This window comes from Scomber scombrus, chromosome 8, assembly GCF_963691925.1.
Source record: "Scomber scombrus chromosome 8, fScoSco1.1, whole genome shotgun sequence".
Taxonomy (NCBI): domain Eukaryota; kingdom Metazoa; phylum Chordata; class Actinopteri; order Scombriformes; family Scombridae; genus Scomber; species Scomber scombrus.
This window is the reverse complement of record NC_084977.1, coordinates 9,457,429-9,481,737: the sequence shown is the minus strand read 5'-3', so window position 1 is coordinate 9,481,737 and position 24,309 is coordinate 9,457,429. Positions and strand designations below refer to the sequence as shown.

Below are 24,309 nucleotides of genomic sequence, written 5' to 3'. Positions count from 1 at the left end.
ACTATTTGCAGAAAATAGCACACACTTGCAATTCACTGTAAATAATAAGCCTATTTTTGTAAATGGGCTAATAATGATGTTGTTACAAATTGACACAGCCCACAGTGACTCACTTGTCAGTTCATTAAGTTTCTCTAAGAGCTGCCAAAATTATCTCGCTAATGTCCACGTGCCAGAAGATTCTAATTTGAACACATTTCCCCATCCCAATATACTTGTTGAATGATCAGTCTATCCATGTTTGAGCCATTAGTGTAATGACTATGTTTTCTCATATATATTTTCAGAACATTTGCAGAAATATTATTCGTTTTGACATGACGAAATTGCAAAGCGACGCTCCCATGTACATGGGTAAAAATTCTGAGTATGCAGCCTATAAAAGAAGCAATAGGGATCAAAGTGCTTTATTTCCTTTATGTTCTTCTTGTGTCTACTTTATTTGTGCACAAGAGGCATGTCATAGGTCTTTGGCCCCATGTTGTCCTTCTAAATATAGCCCTGCAGTCTCCCTGACACACACAAACACATTGCAGATTTTGCAGGGGGGATCTCAGGAGGGTTACAGGGTGCATGGTAACAGAGTGGCACTGAGTTACCTCATCCTCCTGCGCAACCACACATGTGCACTGTGCCTCAGAGACCCCAACCTTTCCCACCAAGGCTGTAGGTCTTTAAACTCTGATATTTGCAGCTTATCTGCATGCATTGATGGTTGATGGTTGTGTATATTGTAGAGAAAGTTTCCAATTTTCCGGTGCTGTCCTTCCTATTTAAGTCAAGGGACTCTCCTTTGAGACTAAGGTTGTGAGTTTTGGTTTGATAATTCTGCCGGCAATGGAATATCTCCTCTAGGTTACTCTATGAACCTCGTGCTTTCCTAAGCCCTGTTAGGTTAGTCTCTCTCTCTCTTTCCTTCCTCTCATCCATCTATCTGTCATTTCTGATTTTCTTCGAAAGGGAACGGATGAAATACGATGCCTCGCTGTTGCATTCTCCTTCCCTTCCCTCCCTCCCTCCCTCTTCTCCACTTCTTAATGTCTATTCCATTACTTTGCATTGGATATATATCAGTATAAAGCGCAGTGCAACATGCTCTTACATACTGACTATTATGTATGCTAATAGGTGGAGATGGATTCAAAATGCAACAACTTGACCGCAATAAATTTTGCTGTATTAATATTTATACTGTGCAGTGCCCACAGGCAGAGTGGGCAAATGAGTTGTAATAGTTTTGGTCATTTATAATGTAGTGACAGCTGAATCTCAAGGCTTAGTCATAGTTTAACATACTTTCTCATAGAAGACAGAAGGACAAGCCTCCATAGAGTACTCTGTGTCGGTAAACGGCACAATTACAGCGCAAACATAAATCAGTGGTTGATGTGAAAGAATGAGGCGCTTAAGTGTTGCAGATGTGTGCTGTAATGTTCAACTGGGCAGCATTATTTCAGAGGAGGGAGTTCTGCAGTTTAATCATGAATATTCAGATGACTTCATGAATATGTAAACAACTATATGATGTAAATAATTCAGCAATCCTTTATCTGCTGTTGCTTTCACAACACAGACTCTTAGACTTTACTGCCATCGGCTATTTTGTGTTTCTTTACAACAGTTGTATGCTGAGCCTGAACATCTGCACTTTGAAGCATAAACACAGAAGGTTTAAAAGTTGAATTTTAACTTTTAGTTTTAATTTTTCGCCTTTCACAACCTGTTAAAATTTATAACAGCAGGAAAAATATGGCAGCGTTGTCAGCACCATGCTTTCAGTTTCAGACGTTTAAGCTAACAAGACAGTGTCATGTCATGTGCCAAGGTGTTTATGACATGTGACTTTAGGCTTCACACCCTGTTCTTACACATCACAACCCCTTTTGACTAAATGGAGCAGTGAAACCGTAGAAAACAAGCAGTCTGTCTGAATCTGTTCTGTGAGAGCTTCTCTGTTAGAAATAGAGGGACAAGAAGATGCAGAAATGAAGGGCAGGTCATAGCGGAGAGGACACGCTTTGCAAATGACTGCTATCGCTCTTCTCCCAGAGGGAGGAAAACAATCAAGCATCATCCTGTCTGACTTTATCATCGCCCGAGGCCATCTGTAATATCCTAACATCACACAGAGGACAGGCTCAGTGTCATTATGAAACAATGGCAGACGCAGGGCCCAGCTGGGTGAAATAAACTCGCCCATCGCATTAGTTTGTAATTTTGTCTTGTGTGTGTGTGTTACAGAGGAGCAATGATGAAAATGGGAACTGCTCTGGGGGGAGCATGGAGTTCCCTACCACCAACCTGTACGAGCTGGAGAGCCGAGTATTTACCGATCACTGGTCCATACCTTACAAGAGAGAGGAGTCCCTGGGCAAATGTCTCATCGCATCCACCTGCCTCGCCCGGCATGGTAAGACCGTCTGTCTGTGTGTGGGATGAAATCTGTTGTTTCTGGAGGTCTGCGTTAAACAAAATGATCTCCGTCTGCATTATTGTGTGGGTGGCGTGTTTTGTTTGGACCGTCGGGTGTTTTTCACATGTTTTTATTTTGGACACTTGTGTTACATGGCTCAATCTGTATCTTCTTCGCCACAGCCAAGTTTAGGTGTGGAATAAATATGTGAATCCCCCTCTGTCAGGTCTCGCTGACGCTGATGAGAACTGCAAGCGCTTTATAGATCGGTGCATGCCGGAGGCCTTTAAAAAGGTGAGCAACAAAGACTCTGAGCTCTAACCAACTGTGTGGCTCTTGATTAATTAACATACCTCTTCACTAATTTTACTCACGTCCGTCTTGTTCTCTGTCCTCAGTTGCTGACCAGCAGCGCAGTGCACAAATGGGGCACAGAGATTCACGAGGGAATCTACAACATGCTCATGTTGCTGGTGGAGCTGGTTGCAGAGAGGGTCAAGCAGGACCCTGTACCTGTCAACCTGATGGGAGTCCTGACCATGGTGTGCTTTCTCTCACTCTCTGTCTCTCTTAATGTTTGTCTTTTAATATGTTTCTATTGTCTTTTTGCTTTTTCTCTTCATGTGTTTTATATTGAAGTAACTAAATGACCTTTGAAAACAATAGAACATCTGGGAAACAATTTACTAATTAATCTCCAAATTGATACCTTAATTATATTTCATTTAAGTTTTAATGAATCAGTTATTGTTCATTGAGAAATAAAGAAAAAAAGAAGTATTCTCATAGCATCCAACATCGTAATCGGTAACAATAAAGCTCCTCAATTCTTGTGCTGTGAATCAGCAAATAGCTTTGTTGCCAAATTTAATCAGTGGTGTGAAGATTCAATGTCAATCTGGCAGTTTTTTTAAAAGTATTGGTTCATCTTTACAAAAAAATACCTATTTTATGATCCCTTGGTAATCAGACATGTGACAGTACATGATTGAAATGGAATATGTGTTATGTGTTTATGCTCTATGTCTCTACTGTTGTGTCCAGGCCTTCAACCCTGATAATGAGTACCATTTTAAGAACCGGATGAAGGCCTGTCAGAGGAACTGGGCTGAAGTTTTTGGAGATGAGGCCAACATGTTTGCTGTCTCTCCTAGCAACACCTATCAAAAAGTAAGAGACGCCCCCATTTATCCAGAGTCATCTTCGGCCTGCGAAGTGTTATTAGAATAAACGTGCCAATTTATCAAGATACACTTGAAAGTATGTAAAGCTCTGCTAGTGTTTATACACACACTTCCTTATTAGCCTTTGTTTACGGTCCATAGTCATGTTCGAGAGCAGGCAAACAAGTTCTTCACCCTCAGTGTTGTGTAACCGAGCCACTGGGGCTCCGTAGAACATGTGGGACTGACACACAGCAGCTGTCAGAAAACATGTGCGTGTCCAATGTTAATTTGTCAGTGTCACTGCTGAAAAAAAACACACTAAAAAAAACATAATCTTCTGTTTCAGGAGCCTCATGGTTGGCTGGTTGATTTGGTGAATCGGGTGAGTAATGAGCAATCACCCAGATATAGGCTTTGTACACATATGCCACAAATACCTTCTGTTGAATCTGTTTTTCTTGATGTCTCATATCCTTTTTTTTCTTTTTTTTGTGAAGTTTGGAGAGTTGGGAGGATTCACTGCCATCCAGACTAAGCTCAACGCCGATGAAATTGAAATTGCTGTAAGACTTTTCTCTACTACACTTCCTTACATGTGGCCTGAAGGATCTTAAGAGTGATGAAATAGTTACTACCCTGGTGATGAATGGAGAGACGGACCGTAAACAGACTTTGAGACAGCCTATACAGGCAAAAGGTCATCATGTTTACCCTTACTGCTCTCAGCTGCAGGGTGCTGAATGTCCCTCTCTTTCCCCTCAGTAATTCTCACTTACAGACAAACACAGCCTCTCATCCTCCCGCTGTGTGATGGTTGAAATGCTCTGTTGTGTTACGTGTTCTGAGGCATCCTTGTACTGATGCCTCCCTCTGGGAACCTGGCCGGAACCAAAGCAGTGCGCAGCCATTGATTCAGTGCATGTATGAACACACACTCCCTCTAATCATTAGCATATTAATGGGGCAGAGACTGGTTGCGGACCACGGTTGCATTCTTCAGTGGCAAAGGGAGTTCAGCAGAGTTTGTAAGCTGTCAAATACCAAACATACTCCAAGCACAGGAAGGAGTGATTGTGAAAGTGAAAGGAGAAGAAAAAAAATAATGGGAGGAGTGCTCCCTCCTCTACAGACTCCCAAGGGTGACTCATTCAGTTGTCTGCTTTTGAGCAGGAAGTCAAGTGCAAAGAGTGGTGGAGGGGTTTGAGGGGGGGAGTTCAGTGAGTGAATAGAGGGAGGAAGGTGGAGACAGGAGCTGCACGAGTCCAGAAGCAGAGATGGAAGAAAGATAGAAAAAAAACACAGGAACCTTTCATTAAGCTACCGTGATTTAGCGATGAATGACAAATGACAGCTGGGCTCCGCTATTGGAAGCTCACACACACATCTGTTTACACTCCCTCCATCTCATTCACATGCAACAGTGAAACACAGTATCGGTTTGACCTCTGGCCTAGACACTTTATTTTGAGTGGCGTTGTGGAGTGGTGTTGTTCTATGTCTTTCATAAGCCATTAAAAGGCACACCAGTAAACATATCTCATACACTCCTACGAAGACAGAGAGCGATAGGGGGAAGTATTCTGATGATAGTCATACCACAAATGCTGTCTATAAGCTTATTTCCTTTTTGGTTTGCGTCATGTCTGATTTGTTGCGTCTCTTTCTATCTGTCCATCTGCAGTGTGTATCAGCTCTCGTCCAGCCTCTTGGAGTTTGCGCCGAATACCTCAACTCCAGCCTCGTCCAGGTGAGCTGTCTTATCTGCTCACATGTAAACACACACATTTAACGGTTGTATACTGCTCCATATGTGGTTACTTTTGTCTTTTACATTCTCTTCTACATTCTCTCTAATTTTTTCCTATCTAAGCTGTGTTGAAATGATTGGTTGTGTGTGTTTATATGACCCTTGTGCTCCATTCTGATTTATATTCTATTTTTATGTGCTGTATCCTCTTACTGTTTGCTGCTGCAGTGGCCCTTTTGCCCAACAGGGACCAACAAAGTCTCATATTGTTTTTCCTAGCCCATGCTTGATCCAGTCATCCATAAGATGATCACATATGTGCAGAACCTGGAGGAGAAGGACCTTAAAGACAAGGTAGTGCTGTTTTGTCACCCTCTTATGACTTTTCCTTTCTACGTTTGTAAAGGAGAGGCGCAGTGGCAAAAAGCACTCGACTTCCCCTATTAATGTATGTTTTTCATTCCTGGAGTGGTGTGTCTATCTTGAGTGTGGGAGCAAGATCTTGGGAGGATTGTAGCGTTTTTGGGTGTGCAGCTCCCCCACCTATGCTGCAACATAACAAGCATAACAAGCTAACACTTATAAATGCAGCGCAGATGGCAAATAAGACAACGGGTATGACGTTGAATCTGTATCAGCTGCTAATAAAACAGTAACAGGTGGTAGAGATTCTGTGCCAAACTTTATATAATTAATCTTTTCACAGCTTTTAAGTGTTGGCAGAGACCCTATAATCCTTTTTTCTATATGTATTCCACCACTGCAAGCCATATAAAATATGTTTTTATCAGTCTGTATTGGAGTGGTGTAGATATCACAGCCAAATGGGTCAAAGGTGCACTGTGCAAGTTCGGGGAATTGGCCAGTGAAATTTAGGAGTAAAAGGGGTAAAAATGTTCCAAAGTTTTAAGAAAACATGCACAGTGATTGTGACTTAATGAGTATGTTATAACTTAGTCTCCGTCCTCATTTGTCCTTTTAACTCTAGCGCCTGGTGAGCATCCCAGACCTGCTGTCGGCCATCAAGCTGTTGTGTATGAGGTTCCAGAGGGAGTTGGTAAATGTGGTAGATGACCTGCGGCTGGACACGCTGCTGCGTATGCTCAAAACGCCCCATTTTTCTACCAAGATGAACTCCCTCAAAGAGGTCAGCTCTTATAAGGACTATTGAGTCAGAATTACATGTTTAGTTTTTTCTTCTTGGTATTTTAATCAGTTTTTAATGTGTTTGTGTATATTGTCTTGCAGGTGACAAAGTTAATAGAGGAGAGCACGGTGGCTAAGACAGTGAAAAACGCCATTGACACAGATAAACTGCTAGACTGGCTCGTAGAGAATTCAGTCCTGTCAATAGCACTGGAGGGTAAGAACATATGTCACATCATGCAAACAGCACAAACTGACTTATGTTACAAAATATCTCCAAAACTAATCAAACAATATAGCCCCATAATCTGAAAAAAGAAAGAAATAATCCAAATTACATGTAACGGCTTTTGGCTCCAGGTTGACGATACTCACTGCGGTTATTAATTGTTTCTTTGTTCCAGGTAACATTGACCAGGCTCAGTACTGTGAGAGAATTAAGGGAATCATTGAGCTGCTGGGGAGTAAACTGTCGCTGGACGAACTCTCCAAAATCTGGAAAATACAGGTCAGCACCACTGCATACATAAATAGTATAACCTTTGTGGTGTTATTATTACATTTTAAATAAGCATGTTCAACAGGTTTGTCTGTTTTAAAACTGAGCAGTTAGCTTACCAGTAGCTCTTAGTAAGTACATAGAAGTGTGGATGTGACGAATGTGAAAATGCATGTATTGATTCCTGTGTCTGCATTTCAGGCCGGCCAGTCATCAACTGTGATTGAAAACATTCACACAATCATTGCTGCTGCTGCTGTGAAGTTCAGCTTTGATCAACTCACCCACCTCTTTGTGCTCATACAGAAGGTCAGTGGTGCAGCATTTCTGTGACTGGGATTATGGGGAATAAATCAATCTAGCGACCTGTAAGTGTGTGTGTGTAGTTTTGGTAATAACGTATTTGCATGTTGTTCAGAGCTGGGAGATTGAGAGTGACCGCGTGAGGCAGAAGCTGCTCAGTCTGATCGGGAGGATCGGCAGAGAGGCTCGCTCTGAAACTACAACAGGAAAGGTATGTTGGTATATATCTCTTTCTGTCAATGCTAAAGATATTCGACAGTATGTTAGGTTTTATTATTAAAGAGTAGCCTTAAGACTGTAGCATTGTGTATGTCTGTGTGTGTGTTCAGGTGTTGGAGGTGCTGTGGGAGCTGGCACACCTCCCCACCCTGCCTACCAGTCTAGTTCAGCAGGCACTGGAGGAGCACCTGGGGATCCTTAGCGATGCCTACGCTGTCAAGGAGACTGTGAAACGGAGTTACATCATTAAATGTATTGAGGACATTAAGAAGGTGAGACAGACATGTTACAGTCACTCATTATTGTCGTTTTAGATGTGTAGGCTAGTGCTACTTGTGGTGTAGAGTTTTAGTGGGTGATAGTTTTATAATTAGGTACTAGATGTGACAGTTCTGAAACCAAGACTGAAACAGCAACACAAACATCCACGGTCTTGATACACGGTTCTGTCTTCTGTGTTGGGTCCCCCGCCCCCCTCCCAACCCTGCTGCCACTGCTGCAGATGTAACCTGTTGAGCTCTCATTACGTTCATGTAACAAACTCACACAGCTCCTGTGAAATGACTTGTTTCACTACCAGAATGTGATCCATTCAGTCCAGTAATGTTTGGGAAGTCTAGAAGGGCAGCACGATTAAAATATTTTATTCCCATTCTAGTTAGTAGAGAGCTAAATGGGAATGAGCTTCTCAGCTGGCAGAAGTCTGTGGTGTAGATTACTGTAATCACCGGTAATGCAATAACAAAAAATTAACATAGCAAGCAGAAGCAGATCACAAAACAAGAGGCTTCATTCTACAATATGAGTGAATGTTTTTATAAAACAGAGGGAATTGGAAATAAAGGCTTGTCTCTAATTTAAGCCTGCTTCTAATAAAGCCTGGCACCTGCTGCAGTTGAGGTAAATGATGACCTTTATCAGAGGAAATACAGTGATTTTGTTTACTTAGTTAATATGTAGACTGGTCTTCAGAGAAGTATTTATGTATGTATGTGAGTTAATTTATGTAAAGTTAATTTATAAAGTTAATGCACCATCATAGTATTTAGTGTTTTTGATAATAAATTCCCCTAGTAGATACGTTCATTGTTTATTTTCTATACACATATAACCAAACAGCGACTGTTGATTGTGCAGTATAAGTTTAAAGTAAATGCTGCATTGGGCCCCTACATTTCTCTCGCTGCTGTGACAGTTTTGTTCTAAAGTTAGCATGTCCTTGTTAGTGCAGCAGAATTACCCTTCGACTTAAGTTTGTTTTCATTTTGTACCCCATTCTAGCATCCGTGGCGAGGCAGTGGTTAATGGAGACAGTCAGGCAGACAGTGACACCACAGACACAGATTTGACTCAATCCCTCCCTTTTCACTCTCTTATTTATCTTCCTGTTCAATAGCTCTGCTTCAGTATTAACTTGCGTCAGTGGGGCTTATTTGTCAAGATGCTGTCAAACTAATGACAAAAATCCTTCATATTCATGCATGCACAAAGAAGGATTTGTGAGATTTAAAAAAGCTCAAGACTATCACACATATTAGACATAAGCTCTGCAGTTCTTGAGTTTAATTGGTCTTATGTTTTATTTTCCCTTAATTTAGTCTTGATTTATTCAATGGATACTGACAATATCGTAGTTAAAGATGAATGAAGGTGTGGAAGGAATTTATTTGTATATAACTTTTACATAGGAATGCAGGGACAGGTAAAGTGTTATAGGTGAAAGTGCAGGAATTCATGTTTCATCATGCCTTTCTAGATGTTAGATAGGTTTTGCTGTACATCACCAGTTAGTCATGCACGTAGGTGTGTCAGTTCACTGTTACTTTGCGTACTGGCTCTCTGGCATGGCCGACTGCTACACCTAAATTAAACTGTTAATGTGTTCAATTGCACCTGTGCTTTACCTGCTTTGATATGATGTCAAAATATCAACCAGGATGAATGTCTTTTGAATCGAGTGAGACCAAACACACACACACACTGATATTTCTGTCTTTATAATGCGTCCCAGTTCAAATGAAATGTATGTTTCTAGAATTGTACTCAGGAGGACACTAAAGGCAGCGACACTCAAAGTTCATTTCTTACTGGCACTTGGGGAAAGAGGAAAGCTAACTCTTTATTCAAAGTAAGAGAAGAAGCTCTCATTGTTTATAATTCCACTGACCAATCTGTGTCCAATCTCGCTGCTTCACGCCTGCCAACCAATCGCGGAGGAGGGCTTGACCACAAGGGGGTTTTCATTGGTCACAGGTTAATAATTTCACACTTGATTGTGACATGAGGTAGTTCAACCAGGTGTGTGTTAATCTTCCGCTTGCCTTACTAAGAGGGGTTTGGCTCTGACTAATGATTACACAATGGTGTTGATCTTGTCCTGGGTGAGAGCTGAGATGAATTAAATAAGTGATTTAGCTGCTGGATGAGTGGTCGGCTTTGGTGGAAGTGCTAGCACCTTTACTCATGCAAAGAGGAATGTAATCAGAGCCATGGATATACAGAGTTTTTCAAAGAGTTATGCTTAATATTTGACTTTTGACCTAAACATTTTCAAGATGGCAAATTTGAACTTTCTAAAACTGTTAGCTGATTTTTTACATCCCTGGCCCTGATTTTCTTTCTCACCTTGTCACAAAGTCCTTACTGCAAAAACAGTGGGTCTGTGATGGCAAAGCAAAGATGATGAATATCATCAATCCAATAACAAAATCAGATTAATACAGACCATCACAGACCTCTGTTTTTGCAGCATGTGTTAATGTGCTGGCCCTGATGTAGTGGTTATCATTATCGTATTATCTGATGTGTGTGTGTGTGTGTGTGTACACGTGTGTGTGTCAACAGGCCTCTCAGCAGAGCAGTCCTCAGGCAGTCTGGGTTGTTCCTGCTCTCCGTCAGCTTCACGAGATCACCCGTTCTTTCATAAAGCAGACTTATCAGAAACAAGACAAGGTAACAAACAAACGCACATGCAATCCAAATGATCTGTTCCACCACCAGTGTAATGTCGCCATAGTAACCCCTCCCTGCCTCCTCACAGAGCATCATCCAGGACTTGAAAAAGAACTTTGAGATTGTGAAACTGATCACGGGATCCCTGGTGTGCTGCCATCGACTCGCTGTGACTGCTTCGGGTAATAACGGCCTCTCGGGATCGACTATGGTGGACGGACGATACACTTACCAGGAGGTTTGTTTATGTTCGAGTTTCTCCCTTAAGTCTTTTTCTTACTGTAATTTAATTTCAAGAATCACAGCTGCATTTATTATGCCTTTTAATTTTATTTCTGTTTATTGATCTCCTTTCATGCATTTACTGTTCTATCATATTGCAGCTCATATGAATGATTAATGACACAATTAATGGTTTGACATTGACATCAGTAGTGAATCTTATTTTATCTGACCTCTGTTCTGGGTTTACACAGTGCACAAGAGGTATTTCAAGTTGAACAGCACAGTGAGTTGACAGTGTGGGTTTGTTTGAGGGTCAAGATGACGTGTGTGTCCCTCTCTCTCTCTCTGGATCTGTTTAGTATCTGGACAGCCACCTGCGCTTCCTGGCCTTCTTCCTCCAGGAGGCCAGCCTCTACCTGGTCTGGAACAGGGCCAAGGAGCTCTGGGAGTGCCTGGTTTCCGGCCCGGATGTCTGTGAACTTGACCGCGAGGTGAGGAGATGAAAACTGTTATGTAAATGCAACCTTGTCCTTGCTTGTCCCTTGGCTATTTGGTATCTGGATCACTACTGTGGAGGAACATGCAGGATCACATGGCACATTAGCCATTCATTCTATTCTCTTCTTACTTTTTCAAAGTGTGTTCAAGGCACTAAAACATTCAGTAAGACAAGCGAAAAATAAAAACCTGTGACCTTGGTTCATGATTTTGATATTAATACTAATATTTTTTCTCAGTCTCAGAAATAATTCATTGTGAATTTGATTTTGCACTAGAGTATGCCATGAGATAGAATGATCAGGAGGATTTGACTGATTTTTTTTGGTTGTATTGATCTTTGCCATTCCTCCTTCTCATTTGGCATGTTATGGATCATTTTGGATAATTTAGTAAAGTTTAAACTTGGGAGAGAAATTGCAGCACAACCACACCACAATGTAACAAAAAGTACAGCTGCTCCTTTGTGCCTAAAGACAAATGGTACTAAACATAGATAACTCTCTGGAGAACACACAGTTCTGTGCAGCCTGACGTCTATTCCCAAGCGCTTCATCCAAAATTCAGCTCGAATGAAGCTTTAACGTAGTCTGTTTTGATGTGTGCAGTTGTGTTTTGAGTGGTTCACCAAAGGACAACACGACCTCGAGAGTGATGTTCAGCAGCAGCTCTTCAAGGAGAAGATCTTAAAACTGGAGCCCTATGAGATCACTATGAACGGTGGGAGACACATTATTGATCTGCATCCTTTCAGCATTAGTTCATGAATACGTTTGTGATACACCAGTTCTTATGTTTTATGTGTCTCTTAGGTTTCAATCTGTTTAAGACCTTCTTTGAGAATGTCAACCTGTGTGACCATCGCCTGAAACGCCAAGGGACTCAGCTGGTCAGTCTTCACTCACATTCTTCTGAACTGATTTTTTACTAATATTTTATCTAGTAAATTGTTTGGTCAGTGAGAGCTGAAACACACTTTGGGTATATAGATAAAGAATGCACCTTAATGGCTGACATTAATGTTTAATGTATCATATTTTAGTGTGTGGAACGCCTCGACCTCTCAGGGATGGATTTTATCTGGCGCATCGCCATGGAAACCCCCGATGAAGAGATAGCCAATGAAGCAATCCTGCTCATCATCACATATAGCTACACCAACCTCAATCCCAAGATGAAGAAGGTGTGTGTGTGTGTGTGTGTGTGTGTGTGTGTGTGTGTGTGTGTGTGTGTGTGTGTGTGTGTGTGTGTGTGTGTGTGTGTGTGTGTGTGTGTGTGTGTGTGTGTGTGTGTGTGTGTGTGTGTGTGTGTGTGTGTGATGCTGGCTGTCTTCTTTTTCTTTTGGTGACCAACGTTTAATTTCTTTTTTTTTAAAATTTGCTCCTCTCTGCTTGATAAGGGTACAGGCGGCACAACACAAAGGAATTGTCATGCAAATAAAATAAACTCCACATTAATCAAAAACTCAGTCAAGATGTATTAACATCTCTGTCCAGGGTCTTTACATTACCAAAACAACTCACCAAAAAAAAGCAGCCTATAGCCACCCACCCCCCCATACCCTATACCCCTTGGTTGCAAAGAAATAAACAAAAGACAACTGTTGCTGAGTATACTGGATCTTAAAATCCACAGTTCAATCACCCAGATGGAAAAACAACATATTAAAGAAACTACACCCTCCTCTCCTTCTTTGCCCGCCAAATCTGTTTACCCAAGAAACAATAAAGAAGTTGTTTGAGCTCTTGAGTGGCTTTCATCAACGCTTGAATAGATTCTATTTTGTGCCTGGGCACAAAGAGCTGATAATCCTGTTAATCCTGCTAAAACAAGCTTTTAATCCTGCAGACAAAACTATCTTCTTATATACAGGTAGGGTAAGTGTTGAATCATCATTCAGTAACATGATTTGTGGAAAACCGGGTGCAGAACTGTCCAGAGCATAATTGCATAAAGGGGTCTGAGTAATTCTTAATTTCCTTTTTCTTTTTCTTTTTTTGGTGTTAAGTAAAATCTTTGAATTAACTTGTAGTGTAGTAGTTGGTTATTATAATTGTGAGAAGAAAGAGTCATGCTGTTCCATACTCTGCCAATTTACAACCGAAAGATCAGAAAAAATAATATATAATAATAATAATAATAATAGTAGTACTCTTTGTTTCTCCATCTGAAGCCATGGTACAGCTGTCTTCTTTTTTATAGCTAATATGATGAGCTGCTTGTTTGATAAGGAGCCATTTTTTGTCCTAAATTGAATTATTTTCAAGAGCACACAGCGGTAAGTAAAGGCAAAGAGCGAAGACTGTAAATGATTGAGTCAATCCAGTGTTAAAATGTCACACAGTCAGCATCCAGTGTGGTGGGTGTAGCAGATTGTTTTCATTGATTTACACTGTATTGGTATTTGGTTTCTTTGTACGTTTGAGTGAATCAATTTGTTCTGGATCCTTATGAAACCACATCTAACATTAACTTCTCATCCTCACAGGATTCTGTGTCATTGCATAAGAAGTTCATCGCCGATTGTTACAAGAGGCTAGAGGTAAATTCAATATTGTTATTAGCAATGGTGCCATTTCACAGAAACCCACACAGAGAAACCAACATCCGTGTTTCTCTTTTTCTCAGGCAGCCAGTTCGGCCCTGGGTGGGCCTACTTTAACACATGCTGTTACTAGAGCAACCAAGATGCTGACGGCCACTGCCATGCCGACTGTGGCCACGTCTGTACAATCACCATCCAGGTACACGGGGGGGTTTGGGTAAGAAATAGTTATTAACCTTATTAAAACATGTTTGTGTAAGACTGTTCTTTTTGCCTCACTAACTAACTGGTGTAACTCAATTTATACTTCGCTACTGCAAAACACACAAGAAAAAATCCTACTGAAAACCTTCCTGTGTTCATCTCCAGATCCACTAAGCTGGTAATAATCGAAAGACTGCTGCTATTGGCTGAACGCTACGTCATCACTATAGAGGTAAAACCTGCCATCGTCATTCTGAGGTGCTTGAAAGTAAACGTGTTGAATACAAGCTGAATATCTGTGTGTGTTTCTGTGTAGGATATGTACTCAGTTCCTCGAACAATTCTACCTCATGGGGCCTCGTACAATGGACACCCTGTCACTCTTCACATCACTTATGAGTCAACCAAAGACACTTTCACCTTAGAGGTACTTTAAGACTTTTCTTAGTTCCCTGTAATACTTTCATTGTGTAGAATTACATCTCCAGAATAAATGACTTATCTGTATGTGTGTGTGTCCTTTTGTCCTGCAGACCCACAGTAATGAGACGATAGGAAGTATCCGGTGGAAGATATCCGAGCACTTGAGCTGTCCAGTGGACAATGTCCAGATCTTTGCCAATGATAGTGTGGTAAGTGTTGATGACTCTGTAAGTGACAGGCAGGGAGTCGTTGTTCCTCATTTGGTTTTAAATGTACTGTTTTATTTGTCACTCCCTCATCAAAGTATTGTACTCCTCTCCCAGTCATGTGTTTTCCCCTGAAGCCAGTGCACCTTACAAAACTACAAATCAATGCACAATAAATTCTTTCAGGCAGGGTGCCACTTCCTGTTTGTTAATGAGTTGGCCCACTGCATCTATTGTGTGGCAGGGGAAACACAGCCTTGAACAACCTCAATCCCTGTTGGGTTTTTTTCTCTCTCATTTGTTCCCTTCACTGTCCCTTCACCATGTGTTAGTTGACCATGAATCGGGACCAGAAGCTGCTGTCCCAGCTTGGCTTCAGTGATGAGCAGAGCCTGACTGTGAAAAGTTCGGGCACTGGAACTCCCTCCGGCAGCTCCGAGTCCTCAGCCTCCGCCTCCAGCAGTTCCAGCTCCGCCGTCTTCAACTCTGCCTACGCCTTGGAGCAGGTACCAGCTCAAAGACACCAAGGCACAAGCCAATAGACTGCAGAACACACTCATGTTTACATCGGTTCTGACGCACTGTGCTTGTGTTTGTGTTTCTCCAGGAGAAGTCCCTGCCTGGTGTGGTAATGGCGCTGGTGTGTAATGTGTTTGAGATGCTTTACCAGCTGGCTAACTTGGATGAATGCAGGTGAGATTTTTTGATAAATAACATACACCTTGTTGATAACAACAAAGAAAGGACTTTTTTTTTTTCTGGGGCCAGGGTTCCTACGGTCATTGAAAACCTGGAAAAGTCATGGAATTTTAAAATATAATTTCCCAGGCCTGGAAAAGTCATGAAATTAAGCCCTCCTGTTGTCATTCAAGCACAGGCACTGAAAAAAACGGAAATATATTTATAAGTCCATGAGAGGCTGATGATAAATAAATAATTCCCAAAATAAATTGTTTTTATTTTTGTATATATAAATATATTAAAATGATTATTATTACGTCTGTTGTAAATACTTTAATTCTACAACCCCTTAATTTTCGTCAGTAACACAACACAATGTGCCATCTTCGCATGGTGTTCGAAAGCTGTGCTAGAAGTGTGGTGTGATGTGAAAAATAAAGCATGAGAAAGCCCCAGCCTAAATACTACTGTACAGCCAGAGGACAGGTGATGTGTATGTGGGTCTCTGTGTGTTTCTACTTTTAAGGTACAAATGTCACACTAAAAACCAATTAATATCAGATGGATTGTCCAATTTAGGACAAAAGCTGTGACCCCAATTCCGAAACGGCTGATTTTTGGGACAATGGTTAAGGTTAGGGTTAGACTAAGCTTATGATTAGGGTGAGGGGAAGTTTTCAGGAAATGAATATTAGTCTATGTAACGTGTGAGAGTGTGAGTGAGCGCACTGTGCCAGGTGTGTAGTGACGTGAAGAATGAAGTGTGAGAATGCCACAGCCTATATACTACTATACAGCTGGAGGACAGGAGATGTGTGGTATCGTATTTGCTGCGTGCCACTCTGCAATTGAATTCAAGTCAATACCCTCCTTTCTTGGCATGAAACACAATTTTAATATCAGTACACAATATTAATATGCTATTATTATAGGATTTTATTACAGCTTTTTTGATGGTTTGGCAACATTTATTAAGTATTTCCCTGCATAAACAACTCGTAACTACTACCAGGTCAAATTTACCCCCTACATATCTAACTTTTTCTTTTTTTAATTTAGGCATTTAAAAAAATATATATATATATGATCAAAATGTGTTTTATTGTCTTCAGTACATTGTGGAAGATGCAATGAAGCCTTGTTTTGATCAGAAAAAATTTAAAAAATGTTTCACACATCTAAATTTGAACTGAACACAAAAGGAGGGTTTATTTTGATGTCTGTGAAGAAATGAATTCATAGGTTGTGAATGGTCAGGGAAATTATAGTATGGGTTCCTTTAAAGTCATGTTATGATATTTTGTCTGTGAAAATGTGTGGGAACCCTGTGGAGTGGAAGCAATTTTCCTGGAACTACTTTAATAATTATTATTAGAGAAATAATTATGCATTAAGTACCTTAGTTTATGAGTTCCTTAGTAACTAGTGAAGATTAAAATATCACAATGACTATGAAAAGATCTCAGGCAGCTAAAGTGCCTCATTGTTCATATGTGTGTTTGTTTGTTGCAGGATTACTCTTCGTGTGAGAAAGCTGCTGCTGCTGATCCCGACAGATCCAGAAGTGCAGGACGCCCTCGACAACTTTGTTCCCAAAGAATCCAGCGTCTGGAGCCATCAGGTACTGCAGACCGTCTCTTAAGATGCATTCAGGCCAAAGGCTGAACAGTGAGGCTTGTTTGATGTCTGTGCCTGTGTCAACAAAATCTTTTGGGAGAATGATGTGATGGATCTGTAGTAGTTCTTTTCTTTATGTATTCTCTTCTTTTACCTCCTCTGTTTGTATTATTTTTCACAAAGTCCCTTTGTGTCTCTTTTCTTTAGAAGACGCTGTTCACCCTCGGTCAGGGTTCAGGCTCTCGCTCTCCATCTATGGGCTCCAAGCAGCAGCACCAGCCCAGTGCTGCATCCATCTTGGAGTCCCTGTTCAGATCGTCAGCCCCGGGCATGTCCACCTTCAGAGTGCTTTATAACCTTGAGGTACACATGTGAAAATACACCCCATCACTGTATATAAGCATCCCATATTTAACATGCACTCTCGAAGCTTAGTTGCCTATGTGTGAGTAAAGTATAAACTCAGTAAAGCTATTCTTTTCCAAGTGTAAATAGAGGCTTCAACACCTGTTTTCATCCTCCTTCTTTGTCTGTCTCAGGTGTTGAGTTCAAAGCTCATGCCCACGTCTGATGATGAGATGGCCAAAACTAGCAGCAAGTCCTTTTGTGAGAACTTCCTTAAAGCAGGAGGCCTCAGGTAACACCACAGAGAACAGACATGTTCATAGAAAAGAGCATCTTTTGTCTAGCTGTTTTGGTTTGCTCCACTGTTGGAAGTGTCATTAGACTTGTCAAGCTGCATTACACCTGGCACACATATGCCATTAGGCATATGCTTTTATCCAAAGTGCCTCATAGGATCTTTTTTTATTTTTAGTTCTGACAGTTGTATTTCTCGGTGTTTACTCTGCAGTCTGGTGGTGAATGTTATGCAGAGAGATTCCATCCCATCAGAGGTGGACTACGAGACCAGACAAGGAGTCTACTCTATCTGTCTCCAGTTGGCCAGGTGCAAATCATCTCTCTTAAAAAACACAGGGCTGGATATTCTGGGCCACATCCCATGCCAGACCTCCATAACTCAATTGTCTTTATTTGCAGGTTCCTCCTGGTTGGCCAGAGCATGCCTGCATCACTGGATGATGATGTCATCAGGGATGGCGATGCGCTGTCATCCCGTCCGTTCCGTAACGCCGGTCGGACGGGGCGACAGCTGTCTCTCTGTGGAACTCCAGAGAAGTCCTCCTACAGACAGATGTCTTTGTCTGAGCGCTCGTCCATAAGAGTCGAGGAGATCATACCTGCTGCTCGTGTAGCTATTCAGGTACCGGAATATAACTCACAGAAACACACAGAGTTCAGACATCAAGATGTTTCAGTGGCAAATAAACCATTAAGTCCACAGCCAGAATGATTTTTTTAAATGTATAAATATTTACTCTGCCTGTATTTTAGACTATGGAAGTGGGAGACTTCACTTCCACTGTGGCCTGCTTCATGCGTTTGACCTGGGCAGCTGCAGCAGGGCGATTGGATCTGGTTGGCAGCCCACAGCCAATCAGAGAGACCCATGGCGCACTTCTGCCACAGGGAGTCCGCACAAGAGTCAGCAGTACTGGTGAGCTGAAAAACACAAAAACACTTCTCATTTTTGTTGTAGGTGTCAGTTCTTGTTTTGTTTTTTATCTCTTGTTTTGGCAGTCAGTTAAAATGTTTACAGTCAGTAGTCATGATAATTATCTTGTTCATCTTTCCCTTTCGGATGTGGTCGAAAGTGCATTGCATCATGTTTTCCGTTTTCTGTTAGGTGTAAGTTCACTGTTTTCAGTGAGATCATTGTGCTTTCTATTTTTTATATATGTTGTTTTGTTTTTGTTTTTTGTTTTTTTCTTGTTTTACACATTCAAAATGAAATAATCTAATCTAATCTAATCTTCATTCGTCATTTGTGACTCAAACGGGAAGTGTAATGGCTGAAGCATTTCCGGTGCTCCAAACAAAAGCTAAACAAATGTTTTGTGTACGTTTGCAGGAAGTAACTGCAGCTCCAGCAGTGAGGGCGAGACCACGCCGACAGCGTTGCATGCTGGGATATGTGTCAGACAGCAGTTCATCTCCATTAAAGATACCATCATCGCTCGTGAGGCTCTGTCACTGTTGGTTACTTGTCTGCAGTTGCGCTGTCAGCAACTATGTAAGACTCCCACAGGAATACAAACACACCACAAGCATACAATCCAACACTGTTCGTCTCCTTCTTGATAATTACCTGTTAAACCATTAGTATTGTCAGTCACTTCACATGAATTGCAGTGGCATATTGCAGTTGTTGTAGTCCTGTGTGCTTGGTTTCTCCCTCCAGCATCTTTTTACAACCTTCCCTCCGTCAATGATTTCATCATTGATGTTCTGCTGGGATCTCCCAGTGGAGAGGTAAATAACACTCTCTTTTTGCTCAATAGACTGCACACAAGAAACACTGTATATTCCTACCATGGCGGTGTGTGTTCATGTTTTCTTTTCTCTGTCCCTGCCTCCTACAGATCCGCCGTGTAGCTTGTGATCAGCTGTACACTCTGAGCCAGACTGACACTTCAGCCTTCCCTGATGTACAGAAACCCAACTTATTCCTCCTGTCAGTCGTTCTTACTGCTCAGCTGCCGCTCTGGAGTCCTACATCTGTCATGAGAGGGGTCAACCAGAGGTAATTGAGCAAGTAACAGACAAGGTATACATTACTGGAAACCTCTGCAGTGCTCTCATAGTTTTAATGTTTTTCCTCCTCAGATTGCTGTCCCAGTGCACAGAGTACTTTGACCTTAGATGCCAGCTTCTGGATGATCTAACAAGTAAGCCAATAAAGTCAAATCTCAGTCACCAGAACGAATATACTCATGCTGTGAAAACAAACAATCTGCCTGTTAAAACAAGTAATTAATGTATAAAAATGATTTAAAGTTTTTGCACATGTAGCTGTATTTACATTTGAACATTGTAAATTTTAACTCTTATGTTGTGCTTTGAAGCTGTAAATCCCTCTAACACAGCCTCCTGTATCAGCCACAATCAGCGTGTCATAAAATCTCTATCTGTTACTTTCTGTCTCTCTTTCCCTCCCTCTCTTTCTCCACTCTTCTGTCCTCACCCAGCTTCAGAGATGGAGGTGTTACAAGTGAGCGCCGCCACCATGTTGGAGGACGAGATCTCTTGGCTCGACAACTTTGAGCCCAGCTGGAGCTCTGAGATGGAGACCAGCGAGGCAGACAACATCCTCCTGGCGGGTCACCTCCGGCTCATCAAGACCCTGCTCTCACTCTGTGGCAATGAGAAGGAACATCTTGGTGAGCAAACATCAAGTTTACGTATGTAAAACAACCCTACGCCCATTACACAAATATGGCAAATTCAGGATTACACACATCATATTCTCTTTGATACATTTTTAGATCTCTTGTGTTCAGTCTTTGTTAACATCTTCACGCTCTATTGATTCAACTGAGAGTGACGACGTGTGACTCTTTCCTCAGGTCCATCTCTGATCCAGCAGTTGTTGGATGATTTCTTGTTCCGAGCCTCTCGCATTATCATCAACACTTCCAACCCGACAACTTCCCCGGCGCCCAGCCATGACTTTCACCCCAAGTACGTTTTATTCCTATTTTTCCTCTTAGTTATTTTTCTCCTGTGAGCTACTTTTAAGTCATTTTAATAAATAGGTGAAGCAGTCTACTCAAAACTGGGAACCTTTTCTAGTTAGTACTGTTTGTACTGTTGTTGTGTTAATCTTTTGTCATCTTCACCTCCTGTGTGTCTGGTCAGGTGCAGCACAGCCAGCAGCAGACTGGCAGCCTACGAGGTGCTGGTGATGCTGGCAGACAGCTCTCTCTCAAACCTCCGCCTGATCACCAAAGAGTTACTGTCCATGCACCACCAGTCTGATCCTTCGCTCTGCAAAGAGTTTGATGTAAGACACTTATTATTAAAATAATATTTCATGAAATAATATTTGTTGTTACACAATAGTTGAGTGAAAATATCTCTTTGTCGCCTTGTCAGTATCTGCCCCCGGTAGAAAGCCGCTCAGTGTCAGGTTTTGTCGGGTTGAAGAACGGTGGAGCCACGTGTTACATGAATGCCGTGTTCCAGCAGCTCTACATGCAGCCTGGTCTACCAGAGGTACGCAGGATTTCTGAGTGCTACTTACTTTATATGTTCACCAGAGGGCGCCGGCTCTTTGAGTCCAAACTCAACGTCACAGGGGGAACCCGGTATCAAAGATTATGTGTGTTTGTATTTGTTTTAAGGCTTTCCTGTCCATCGAGGATGACACAGACCAGCCAGAGGAGAGTGTCTTCTACCAGGTTCAGTCTTTGTTTGGCCACCTGATGGAGAGCAAACTGCAGTACTACGTGCCTGAGAACTTCTGGAAGGTATTAGATGATTCAGTTACATTAAAAACCAGAGATGGGTTCTGATAGTAATGCACTCACCTTTTCAACTTCAAGTGTTTTACTGTTTCATCATTAAGTAAGCTTGTCATATCATGAAAACTTACAAGATTATGCCTGAATGGTCTACGCAACACTTTTGATATTTCTCTCAATAGTGAGATCAATCAAGTACAACGGTAGACGAATCATAAACACATACATTCTCATACTTGACAAGCTGATCCATATCCCGGTTTAGCCAACTATTAATCACATTCAAATCACTTATGTCAGATCTTCAAGATGTGGAACAAGGAGTTGTATGTAAGAGAACAACAAGACGCTTACGAATTCTTCACTAGCCTGGTGGACCAGCTTGATGAACATCTCAAGGTACAACACACGCCTCACAAATTTAAAAAGAAAACATTATGTGCACCATCTAAGTAGGTGCATTAGCTCATCAGTTATGATGATGTCAATAATGATGAAACCTCCCTCCATCAGAAAATGGGCCGAGAACAAATCTTCAAAAACACCTTTCAGGGAATCTTCTCTGACCAGAAGATTTGTAAAGACTGTCCTCACCGGTGAGCACACATTTATTTTTTTGAAGGTTTCATTTTGAGACTGATCATGGATAATGCTTGACCCTTTGACCTTTTTTATTACATAGGTATGAGCGTGAAGAAACATTCATGGCACTGAACCTCGGAGTGACATCTTGCCAAAGTTTAGAGATCTCATTAGACCAGTTTGTCAGAGGAGAGGTGCTAGAGGGCAGCAACGCCTACTACTGTGAGAAATGCAAGGAGAAGGTTCGTAATACGCTCTGCATGCTGTTATTCTACTACACTGATACTGTTACGTGTACTTATGATTGTTTTTATGTTCTTGTTCTTCCGTGCAGAGGACCACAGTGAAGAGGACATGTATTAAATCCCTGCCCAGTGTTCTCTGTATCCACCTCATGCGCTTCGGCTTCGACTGGGAAAGCGGACGCTCTATCAAATATGACGAACAGATCAGGGTACGGACTATTTCTAATTCCAAGATTACCTACTTTTATCCAATGATCTGCACCCAATAGCTCTCCCAGATGCCATACTCTTCTCCCAGCTCACTGTTAAGTTTTAAAATGAACACAATCTAACTTTTCACACTGATAGTGAACGGTTTGGCTCTGATACAAAAGCAGGGAATGTATCTTCACTTAACATGTTGAAACAAAAGCAATTTGGTTTACGTCTGTTTGTTTATTTGGTTGCACAGTTCCCCTGGGTGCTGAACATGGAGCCTTACACCGTTTCTGGAATGGCTCGTCAAGACTGCAGCGGAGAGGGAGGCGAGGGCCGAGGCGACGGGACTTCAGGAGGGTCGCCCAGGAAGAAGGTCACCATTTCTGAGAACTATGAACTTGTGGGAGTTGTTGTCCACAGTGGTCAGGCGCATGCAGGACACTACTACTCCTTCATTAAAGACAGGCGGTAAGAGACCCTGCTTCATGCACTGATGTTCCCATATCTCTTTATCACCTTTATCATCTTTATATCCCTTTTCGTCCATTATAGGATAAAATTCATTTAAGGGGCTAATGTTTTTTTAAGCATTTATGGTTCTAGGTACTTTTTGGAGCCACATGCTGCAAAAGCTCTCCCATTTTCCAGCTCCTGTTCCTACTTTACATAAAAGCCACATAACCAGTGATTAGTGGAACATATAAATCTATTGCTTTAGTTTTCCAGGCAGAATTTACAAGACCTCCATGGGGCACACAAATGCAGCATCAGACTTCGTGTGGGCTCCTGGTCTAGTTTGTAAACGTCTCCACATGTCTGGCTCTGGCTGACAGGAACGCTCACTGGAGAAGTGGAACGTTAAGAGACCACAGAAGCTCATATTTGGCACCAGGCTCTTGCACACTCGCTTGTTCCTATCCCCACTTAAAATTACAACAAAGAAAGTTTGTTCTCAGGAAGTTGATCTTATTCCAGGAAACTGGACAGATTATGGAGCTGCTTTGAAGTTAGTTAATTATCCTGTATATCAGATCTTTAAAGGTTTAGATCTTTAGACAATGACTGATTTTTTCACAGTCACCAGACAGAATGGTTAGCATACAGGTGGACACCACATCCTGCTGACAAACTAATTACTACAGAGTTAGTCTCTGTCTTATTGTTTTGGTATTCTTGATTTATCATTTGTTTAAGCAAATGTGACATTATTATTTTTTTACACCTCATATACCATTCCTCTCCCTCTGTTTTTCTTAGTGGTAGCGCCCGTGGACGCTGGTACAAGTTCAACGACAACGTGGTGGAGGAGTTTGATATGAATGATGAAACTTTGGAATATGAGTGCTTTGGAGGAGAGTATCGCCCCAAAGTTTATGATCAGTGTAAGTAATATACATTAACTGTGACATCAGTGTAACAACGTACATTCAAATGCTTAATTTAAATATCCCCTTCATTATAATGCTCTACTTTGAATAATCATTTGTGTCTGATGTGAATTTTCCACATAAGAATTTAATAACATTGTTTGAAATTCTCAAAATTACATCTGCTCCTTGAAAAATCCATGAATATGCAAAAAGGTTTTCTTCCAAATGTTTAAATGCTGTCCACAAGATTTCTCCTGCTTCACTGTGGTAAGGACTTTAAAAAAAAAAAAAAAAGTCTATTTGTGTGTAACTATGTGTGTCTGTGTGTGTAGCGAACCCATACCCTGATGTGCGGAGGAGATACTGGAATGCCTACATGTTGTTCTATCAGAAGATCAGCGACCAAAACTCACCTGTCCTGCCCAAAAAAAGCCGAGTCAGCATCATGAGGCAGGAAGCTGAGGACCTTACACTGTGAGTGAACTTCCCACCATTTACTATATTTACCTCATAAACACTCTGATTGAGTCGCAGATAATGTATCAGTTACCATTACTCACCGCAGTGTGCAGCAGTCAGCAGAATAATAAGACTGTATGCTGCCTATCTGACGCTGTTGTCTGATGTTGTACAGTTTTTAAACATCTGAGATTTTTTATAAAACATTACAGACAAAATATATTCACATTTTTTTCTTTTTTTGGAG

General features: G+C 41.4%; 1 protein-coding gene across 5 annotated transcripts in view; it reads left to right on the top strand.

The window, feature by feature from the left end:
• usp24 (ubiquitin specific peptidase 24) overlaps window positions 1-24,309 on the top strand; it is a 35,300-nt gene that overhangs the window by 1,654 nt on the left and 9,337 nt on the right. Inside the window, exons 2-51 of one of the 5 annotated variants that reach the window (XM_062424643.1) lie at window positions 2,242-2,410; window positions 2,640-2,707; window positions 2,812-2,955; window positions 3,458-3,583; window positions 3,926-3,961; window positions 4,077-4,142; window positions 5,261-5,326; window positions 5,606-5,680; window positions 6,315-6,473; window positions 6,575-6,689; window positions 6,877-6,980; window positions 7,173-7,280; window positions 7,390-7,485; window positions 7,604-7,765; window positions 9,529-9,621; window positions 10,338-10,445; window positions 10,534-10,683; window positions 11,030-11,161; window positions 11,777-11,888; window positions 11,981-12,057; window positions 12,211-12,351; window positions 13,657-13,710; window positions 13,797-13,912; window positions 14,083-14,149; window positions 14,234-14,344; window positions 14,451-14,549; window positions 14,879-15,052; window positions 15,154-15,239; window positions 16,740-16,848; window positions 17,052-17,207; window positions 17,384-17,481; window positions 17,698-17,793; window positions 17,886-18,108; window positions 18,240-18,402; window positions 18,817-18,978; window positions 19,147-19,217; window positions 19,328-19,488; window positions 19,572-19,633; window positions 19,934-20,125; window positions 20,312-20,426; window positions 20,604-20,748; window positions 20,841-20,960; window positions 21,089-21,214; window positions 21,509-21,607; window positions 21,722-21,804; window positions 21,891-22,032; window positions 22,125-22,244; window positions 22,487-22,701; window positions 23,491-23,615; window positions 23,936-24,077. In XM_062424643.1, the coding sequence (XP_062280627.1) occupies window positions 2,242-2,410; window positions 2,640-2,707; window positions 2,812-2,955; window positions 3,458-3,583; window positions 3,926-3,961; window positions 4,077-4,142; window positions 5,261-5,326; window positions 5,606-5,680; window positions 6,315-6,473; window positions 6,575-6,689; window positions 6,877-6,980; window positions 7,173-7,280; window positions 7,390-7,485; window positions 7,604-7,765; window positions 9,529-9,621; window positions 10,338-10,445; window positions 10,534-10,683; window positions 11,030-11,161; window positions 11,777-11,888; window positions 11,981-12,057; window positions 12,211-12,351; window positions 13,657-13,710; window positions 13,797-13,912; window positions 14,083-14,149; window positions 14,234-14,344; window positions 14,451-14,549; window positions 14,879-15,052; window positions 15,154-15,239; window positions 16,740-16,848; window positions 17,052-17,207; window positions 17,384-17,481; window positions 17,698-17,793; window positions 17,886-18,108; window positions 18,240-18,402; window positions 18,817-18,978; window positions 19,147-19,217; window positions 19,328-19,488; window positions 19,572-19,633; window positions 19,934-20,125; window positions 20,312-20,426; window positions 20,604-20,748; window positions 20,841-20,960; window positions 21,089-21,214; window positions 21,509-21,607; window positions 21,722-21,804; window positions 21,891-22,032; window positions 22,125-22,244; window positions 22,487-22,701; window positions 23,491-23,615; window positions 23,936-24,077 (5,939 nt within the window). Of the gene's footprint in view, window positions 1-2,241; window positions 2,411-2,639; window positions 2,708-2,811; window positions 2,956-3,457; window positions 3,584-3,925; window positions 3,962-4,076; window positions 4,143-5,260; window positions 5,327-5,605; window positions 5,681-6,314; window positions 6,474-6,574; window positions 6,690-6,876; window positions 6,981-7,172; window positions 7,281-7,389; window positions 7,486-7,603; window positions 7,766-9,528; window positions 9,622-10,337; window positions 10,446-10,533; window positions 10,684-11,029; window positions 11,162-11,776; window positions 11,889-11,980; window positions 12,058-12,210; window positions 12,352-13,656; window positions 13,711-13,796; window positions 13,931-14,082; window positions 14,150-14,233; window positions 14,345-14,450; window positions 14,550-14,878; window positions 15,053-15,153; window positions 15,240-16,739; window positions 16,849-17,051; window positions 17,208-17,383; window positions 17,482-17,697; window positions 17,794-17,885; window positions 18,109-18,239; window positions 18,403-18,816; window positions 18,979-19,146; window positions 19,218-19,327; window positions 19,489-19,571; window positions 19,634-19,933; window positions 20,147-20,311; window positions 20,427-20,603; window positions 20,749-20,840; window positions 20,961-21,088; window positions 21,215-21,508; window positions 21,608-21,721; window positions 21,805-21,890; window positions 22,033-22,124; window positions 22,245-22,486; window positions 22,702-23,490; window positions 23,616-23,935; window positions 24,078-24,309 lie in introns of all 5 variants that reach the window. The other 4 variants (XM_062424641.1, XM_062424642.1, XM_062424640.1 and 1 more) reach the window with 4 other exon arrangements.